This window comes from Lutra lutra, chromosome 8 (assembly GCF_902655055.1).
Source record: "Lutra lutra chromosome 8, mLutLut1.2, whole genome shotgun sequence".
NCBI classification, from domain to species: Eukaryota; Metazoa; Chordata; class Mammalia; order Carnivora; family Mustelidae; genus Lutra; species Lutra lutra.
In genome coordinates this window covers 88,472,631-88,481,138 of record NC_062285.1, presented here as the reverse complement: position 1 = coordinate 88,481,138, position 8,508 = coordinate 88,472,631, and the positions used below count along the sequence as shown (strand labels likewise).

General features: G+C 47.5%; 1 protein-coding gene across 1 annotated transcript; it reads left to right on the top strand.

Moving 5' to 3' along the window:
• Positions 1-795: 795 nt before the first annotated feature.
• On the top strand, positions 796-5,930 carry CDKN1B (cyclin dependent kinase inhibitor 1B). Its single transcript, XM_047740857.1, has 3 exons — positions 796-1,788; positions 2,330-2,459; positions 4,573-5,930. Exons 1-2 carry the CDS (start codon positions 1,314-1,316, stop codon positions 2,449-2,451), a joined length of 597 nt encoding a protein of 198 aa, XP_047596813.1. The 5' UTR covers positions 796-1,313; the 3' UTR covers positions 2,452-2,459; positions 4,573-5,930.
• The last annotated feature ends 2,578 nt before the right edge of the window (positions 5,931-8,508 follow it).

Genomic DNA, 8,508 nt, shown 5'->3' with positions numbered 1-8,508 from the left:
TACCAAGTTCATTAGGGACTTGGGAGACCAGCGGACTTCTTGATCTTGAAACCCTTACTTTTATTGAGGGAGACCTTGGGTTCACAATACATTAAAAGTGCTGCGTTCGGGTTCGCCTCGGCTTCTTCCCAAAGCCCCCCTGTTCCCCGAGAAGAGCAGAGACTTCTAGATTCAGAGTGAGCTAACCAAGGCTCACCCCCAGCTGAGGCACCCAGGCAGGGGGGCTCCCAGACCCTCGGCGCAGGCTACCCTGCCTCCCCGCAGTGCCAGAGGTTAGGGCCACCGGCGAGAGCCCAGCTGGGGGGCAGAGCTTCCACAGCCTGCCTCCGCCCTCAGCGGCCCGCACCCCCCAGGCTCGGCGACCGCGGGGAAAACAAGATCGCCACCAAGGCGTAAACCGACCGCCAACCACCTTGGAGATCACGGGATCCTGGCCCCTCCGTCTTCCCCCAACCCCCAACCCCGGGCGAGCAGCGGGCGCTCCAGGCAGCGCCGCGCGGGGACCTGAACCCGAGGCCCCGCCGCCCCCGCCCCTCCTGCCCCTCCCCGGCTTCCCGGCCGTTTGGCGAGTTTGTTTGTCTCGTTTTTAATTTCTCCGAGGCCAGCCGGAGCAGGTTTGCTGGCAGCGGCACACCTCCGGCAGTCACGCGACCAGCCAATCTCCGGGCGGCGCTGTCGGCGGCTGCGCGCGCGCGCGGGCGGGCGGGGAGGCGGCGCGGCCGCGCGGGGCCACCTTAAGGCCGCGCTCGCCAGCCTCGGCGGGGCGGCTCCCGGCGCCGCAACCAATGGATCTCCTGCTCTGTTTAAATAGACTTGCGGTGTCAATCATTTTCTTCTTCGTCAGCCTCCCTTCCACCGCCATATTGGGCAACTAAAAAAAGGGGGCTCGTCTTTTCGGGGTGTTTTTCTCCCCCTCCCCTGTCCCTACTGCCTCGCCGCTCCGCGACTCCGACGCCGGCAAGGTTTGGAGAGCCGCTCGGTTGGCGGGACCCGCGGGCTCGCCGCAGCCCGGGCTTGGACGGGCTTTGCCACCCCCTCCTCTCTCCATTCCCCTCCCCTCCCCGCCCTCGAGCTCGCCGGTACACTTGATCGGCGGCGGCTCTCGGCTGCCTGGCTGGGGCTTCCCCTCCCCCTCCCGCAGAGCCAGCGCGCCCCTGACGCTCGGGCAGTTACTTGTCCGTGTTTGTTTCTCTTGGCTCCGAGCGCGGTCGCAGGGCTTATAAGAGGGGTGCGGGCTGGGTCGGGGCGTTTTGTTTTGTTCAGTTTTGTTCTGCGAGCGCGCGCGCGAGGCGGTAGTGAAGACCCGAAGGAAGATGTCAAACGTGCGGGTGTCTAACGGGAGCCCGAGCCTGGAGCGGATGGACGCCAGACAGGCGGAGTACCCCAAGCCCTCCGCCTGCAGAAACCTCTTCGGCCCGGTCAACCATGAAGAGCTGACCCGGGACTTGGAGAAGCACCGCAGAGACATGGAAGAGGCAAGCCAGCGCAAGTGGAATTTTGATTTCCAGAATCACAAGCCCCTGGAGGGCAAATACGAGTGGCAGGAGGTGGAGAAGGGCAGCTTGCCCGAGTTCTACTACAGACCCCCGCGGCCACCCAAAGGCGCCTGCAAGGTGCCGGCGCAGGAGAGCCAGGACGTCAGCGGGACCCGCCAGGCGGTGCCTTTAATGGGGTCTCAGGCAAACTCAGAGGACACACACTTGGTAGACCAAAAGACTGACACGGCGGACAACCAGACGGGCTTAGCGGAGCAGTGCACTGGGATAAGGAAGCGACCGGCCACAGACGGTAATGACCCTTCCCCAAACAGAACATGTCCGTCCATCTGTCCGGCTGGGGCACCGCTTTGACCTGCTTGAGGGTCTTCACCTCCCCCCCGCCTTTTTTTTCCCCAGAGCATTCCGATTTAGCTTTCGGGGAGCGAACTGCCCTAATCTTAGGTTTTTATTAAACGCTGTTCGGCTGACCGCTTGTCTGGTGATAGTTTTAAAGTCAGGAGCCCCAGGGGGTAGTATCTGACCATTTCTCCAACCGAAAGCATCACAGTGCCTCCCCACTAGCCAGCGGTAGGTCTGTGACTACACCGGGATGTTTATCAGCGGCCTCCCTCTTGGCAATGGAGAGAGCGCTTTGGGGCGTAGAATACACTTTCTGTTATGTGAAAACAACCTCGTTTTGTGCCCTTAAAGGCCACTGGGCAGGACGGATCCAGGCTCGTGGGTGGAGGTGTGGGTTTTTCATCCCCTGACTATTGTGCCAACTTCTGTCAGCCATTGTTTTCCTAATAAAGGTTGTGTGTGTTCTTTTTAAAACTCCCTCTTACCCTTAGATTCCTCTCCTCAAAACAAAAGAGCCAACAGAACAGAAGAAAATGTCTCAGACGGTTCCCCGAACGGGGGTTCAGTGGAGCAGACGCCCAAGAAGCCGGGCCTCAGAAGACGTCAAACGTAAACTGTTCGGTGGGTTGATTGCTAGGAGCACGTAACTGACACCCCGAATTGGGTTTTCATACCCTGACATACCGATCTTAGTGGTTGCTGGCACACTAGAGCTTGTGGGTTTTGTATTATTTATATTTTGGGAAGTCAAAAAGTAGGAATGGGGAAGGCTGGGAATCACTGGTGGGGATACTGTAATTTTTTCACAGTTTCTGCATCCCGAGATCATTTTTCCTTGAAACACTGAATAACCAGAGCAGGTGTCCTAGCCAAGTACTTGTGACCAAAGACCGATGAGTCCCTCTGAATCCCACCAAAACTTGTTGGAAAGAACAATAGGTTCTTTCCCCCATCTGAACAAGAACTGGGATATACCTCAGTCCCACTTCATGAGAATTCATTTCCCAGAGGTTCAAGTTGACTCAGTAGCAGATTTTGAGGTATATGTGGGAAAATGGCAAGTGATTAAATTTTAAAATATGAAGGAAAAGTTAGGTACAAATGGCTCATATGTGGTGAATCCAGTTGTTAACAATGTGAATAGAGAGGTATATTACATTCTTTTATCATTTTCACAAACTGCCACTTTTCTCTGTTTGCTTACAAATTTGGAGAACAGGAAACGAGCCCTGTGTATTTAAAAAAAAAAAAAGGCCGGGGGGAGGGGTGGGGGGGGACACAAAATAAAATGGAAAAATGCTAAGGTCCCTACAGAATTTTCTGATAACACTGAAGTTGCAAACCAGAAGTTAAGTTAACTTTGCTGGATGAAGCAGTCCAGGCACAAGTCAGAATATGTATACTAATTGTCTGATTGTGCTAGAACAGGATGATTGGGATTATTTGTAGGGAAAACGAATAATAGATAACAAGGGCGGCAAGGGTAGATCTACCTTAGGCAAGAGAAGTGGAGATTTTTTTCCATCTACTAAAGTCTGATCAATGAGTAGTTAATTTGAATAATTGAGCCCTCCACTTTCCACAGATTGGTTTTTCCATAATGATCAAAGTGTGTATGTTAATAGTTTGAAAACTTCATAACTTCGAGGACCATGACCTCTTCCCCCAACCCCAAACACAGTCATAGCTTTGCACATAAAGAGATTTCAGTAGATGTTACTAATTTTTAAAATTCTCATTTATAAAAAGGTAAGAATAAAGAACATAGAGATTAAGGTGAGATTCTAGTTTGTTGTGTTTTTAGCTCATAATGTCATATATATGATTTCTTCACACCTATCTGACATTTTTCAACGCTTATACAAAACATCCCTGTAGAATCTCTATTTTTTAGCTATCTATGAAGTGGGAAAATTGGATTAAAAAATTTCCTGAAGCAGCCTGCAGCTTGGGATTTGTGGTTTGTGACCTGTAGCCTAGCTCATCAGATGAGCCACAGTGAATCACACCTACTGAATTTTGATCTGACCCCATTCTGACATACAGAGAGGCATTTGTTAGTAAATACTGCCAGTTCAGAGAATACTAGAAATAGTAATAACAACTTGTTCAAAAGCATTCATGTGTGTATTTTGCATATGACCAAGAAACTAGAATGTTTAGAATTTTTCTTTGGCAAGCATTTATAAGTTATAGGCCCAGGTGTTTTTCAAATTTAGAAGATTCTGATACTCTTAAGTATTACAGTTTCTTAGATTTCCTCTCTTTACCGTCTTTGACCCCAATTCTCTAGACCAGGGTTTCTCAACCTCTGCACTGTTGGCATTTTGGGCTGAATAATTCTTTGTTGTGGGACGCTGTCCTGTGCATTAGTAGAATGTTTGGCAGCAACCCTGGCCTTTCCCAACGGATGCCAGTAGCACCCTCCCCACCCCCAGTGTTAACAACCAAAAATGTCTCCAAACATTGCCAAATGTCTCTTTGGGGGCAAAAATGCCCACTGGTGAGACCCACCGCTCTATAAACAAAAATACATGACATAGAGGAGAGTAAAAAGCTAATGAAAGAAACATTGGATGGAGAGGACTATAGTCATGAACTTTTAGTACACACTTTTCTGTTCTGTCACTTAGGTATTTCACAATTAAGATGGTGACAAAATGATTCCTGTACTTCATTGGTAATGTTATTCTAGTGCTTTTCTCCTAATTCGTTCTTTTTTTTTCTTTTGCAGAATTAAGAGCACGTTTCCTTGTTTATCAGATACATCACTGCTTGATGAAGCAAGGAAGATATAAATTAAAATTTTTAATACATATCGCTGACTCCATGGAATGGACATCCTGTATAAGCACTGAAAAGCAACAACACAATAACACTAAAATTTTTAGGCACTCTTAAATGATCTGCCTCTAAAAGCATTGGATGTAGCATTGTGCAATTAGGTTTTTCCTTATTTGCTTCATTGTACTACCTGTGTATATAGTTTTTACCTTTTATGTAGCACATAAACTTTGGGGGAAGGGAGGGTGGGGTGGGGCTGCAGAATTGGCATGGGGGGGCCTTATGAAGAGCTTGCTTCCATTTAGAGCAAGGAGTAAAATATTTGACTTGCATGGAGAGAAGCAGTTTTGGGAAGGGTTTGAATTGTTTTCTTTAAAGATGTAATGTCTCTTTCAGTGAAAATTGATACTTCATTTAAAAAAAGCATCCGAATTTGAGCACCGGTTGCAAATAATGGCCAATTATTTTTACATGAAGCTTTTTCTCATTTGGGAGCTCTGATGATTCCATATATACTGGCAAATGGCTTTTTTTTTTTTTAACAGCAAAAAAAAAAAACAAACCTATTCTCAGTCATCCCCCCCCCCCCCAGTTCCTCTTAAAATTGGAATTTACCAGTTAATTATTCAGCAGTTAGGTAATCATTCCAGGTAATTCTGAGCAAAAATCTGGGGTATATGGGAGACTTCTGAATGCTCAGAATTGACCATCTAATTTTTATCAGGTTTGTTGAGAAATTTTCTTAATTTTTTTGGACTTTGGGCTATGTAGACACGGTCAAAATAATTCCAAATCCTTGGATATTTTTTAAAGATCTGCAACTTCACATAAGAAAAATAATGAAATAATTTTTAATTTAAAGCTTCTCATTCTATTTGTTAATCTGTCCAAAGGAAATGGTATTTTTAAAGGAAAGTGTGTAGAGAGAAAAGCACACGTGGAATTATTGAAATGGATACTACATCTTTAAACAGTATTTTTACATTGCCTGTGTATGTGTATGAAACAAACCATTTGAAGTGTACCTGTGTACATAACTCTGTAAAGACACTGAAAAATTATACTAACTTATTTATGTTAAAAAGAGATTTTTTTTTAATCTAGACCATATACAAGCCAAAGTGGCATGTTTTGTGCATTTGTAAATGCTGTATTGAGTAGAATAGGTTTTTTCCCTTCTTATGTTAAATAATATGGCTATGCTTAAAAGGTTGCATACTGAGCCAAGTATAATTTTTTGTAATGTGTGAAAAAGATGCCAATTATTGTTAAACATGAAGCAATCAATAAATAAACCTTCCATAGCTATTCATTGAGTTTAACTGTAATGTGCTTTATTAAGCTTGAGGTGTTTGACCTGGCATTCTAGTCTTACACAAATATAATGTGAAGTGGCGAATATCTTGATAATTTAGGCCCACGTCTGAGATGATGTTTATGTGGCTCTGAATGTGGTAGTCACTATTTTCCACTTAGTTCTGTATGAGTGAGCAAAGCTTTAGACATGTGAAGTGGAAAAGCCACATTTTCATATAAATAAGATTGTCAAAACTCTCATTAGTTCAAATATTTAGGTCTTATAGGATATGTGTCAGAACCAAAAATTTTTACGTAAGTGTAGGCTGGCTGATCACACATTTGCAGGACTGAAAATGAAAGTAACATGGTGACTTCTCTAAATTGTGTATTTACACATAGAAGTGTTGTGAGAAATGAGAGCAGTTGCTTAGACCATCTAATGTACACCTCTTGTCCAAAGTATTAAGATATATATAGGTCTTTTAGAAATTGGCATGCATTCCACACTAATTTAAAACAGTATTCTTCAAATTAAACTGGTCATGACAAATTCCTCAATTTTGAACTTTCCTGGTGATATTCCACAGAACCTAAAACTGGTTAATCTGAATACCAAATCTGAGGGTTTGGGGCCCATATCCACATGGCAGAGATAGATATTTTTTTATTTAAATAAAAAATTTAAACAAGGCCTTTTTAAGTCAAATTTACTAAAAACTGATTCCTGTTATTTCACATTTTCTTAAAAATGTAGCTAAGGTGTAAAAGTAAATTATTTTTTCTAGGCATCTGCAGATGGTTAAATTGCAAAAATCTGAATTTGGGTTAAACTGTTACCCTCAAATACTTGCATTTACATTTTCGCACCCCAAACGGGACTCTAAACAAGATAGATTGAGCTTATTTTGACCTGAAGTTGCTTTAAAAAAAGGCGTGTGGAGAGGGGTAGGTCGTCTCTCTTCTGCTGCCGGGAAGGGAAAAGAAGGTCCTTTGGTGGCTGGGCTACATCTTCCAAGTAGGTATTATTTTAATTAAAGGCTAAAGGTGTTCTTATGATTCTATTCAAAACACGCAGATGGGGTGTTTTTTCAGGAAGACACTGAGAAAGCAAGAAAACAATTCAAAATGGGGAGGAAGGAATGGAGAGTCAGGAAATAATGAAATAAAATTACTTTCTGAGCCAAAAAGCGTACTTCAAAAAGTCTCTGACAAAAGAAAAAATCCTCTTAAATTGCTGCCTGTACCCCATTTTCCTTTCCTCAAAAGGCATCTTTAATGTGAATTTTTAGAGACTGCGTTTTAGGAGTTCTGGGCCAGGAAGAAGTGGATGCTTGCCGCGCCAGGCACGTTCACAGGAACGCAGCCCCCGAGTCACCGGGTCGATCCTTTCCACGTCTGTGTCAACTCTCCAAGTGCGTCCCCGATATTCGGAGCGTCCTCTCCCCGGCCCCTGACGGCGGGGCTCGCCGCGGGCGTCCCTATGAGGGGATGCGGCCACGGGCGCCAGCCACCCACCACGCTGCTGCCCAGGCTCGTGCGTCGTCCTCTCTCCAAACTGCCCCGAAGCCCCGCACCCTCCCGTCCCGGCAGCGGCGGGGTCCGGCGGCTGGCGCCCCGGGACGAAAAGCCCATTGAGTCTTACTGCTCGTCTGCCACTTGCAGCGCCCGCGCCGCCGGAGTCACTGCGCGCAGTTCCCGCGCCCCGGGCGCCCGCAGGCGGTGCAGGGCGGCTGCGCCCGGGCCCACGCAGTGGCGCGGGGCGGTTTCTCACCAACTTTCCTCCCTCACCATCTCTCCTCCGGGCTAAGAAAGAAGCGGAAGCCCCCCACTTCTTTCCACAGTCATCCCCTCCACACCAGCACCTTGCCAATCCTAGAGCGGTGGGGGGATCTGAGCGACGGGGAGAACCTTTCCGAGTCAGTGGAGCCTTCGGGGCAGCAGCCCTCTCCCACTCCCACCCTGGGCTCCAATGATCCGCAGCCCCGCGCATTTCGAAAGGCTTCCCGGCTCGCGGGGGGCCAAGGAGGACCGCAGCGGCCCGCAGGAGGGGCCGAACGCCACAGCCGCTTGCGGGTCGCTTCCAACCTTGCAGCCGCTTTGGAAAGTCCACCCCCCAACCACCCCCTCAACACGCATCCCCAGCTGTCCGGCGTGGAGGACTGGGGCAGGGAAGAAATGGGGAAATGTGGGGCCAGGTGCATGACTGCGGGACGTAGGGGACCGTGGAAATCCACAGGACTGGAGCGGCGCGCGCGGCCTTTCAGGCCACGGAGCGCCCACCGCCCCGGCCGCGCCTAGCAACTTTTCCCGGCGGCCGGAAAACGCTGTCTTCGCCATTTCATCTTCATCATTGTGAGCGTAGACACTTGCTCTTTATAAGGTTTTTTTTGGATTGAAAAGGTGTTTTAAATGCACGTCTAGGATCTCCAATCTGCATTTCAGAGTGTGGATTTCTTTTTATTAATTTGCCATCTCTTTCACCTGAGCCACACCCAACGCCCGCTCACCTCCCTCCCCGCCAACATTAAGGTAAAAATTCTGCAGACGAACTTGGGGGGGGGGGGGGCAGGGAAGGAGGGCCCACGGT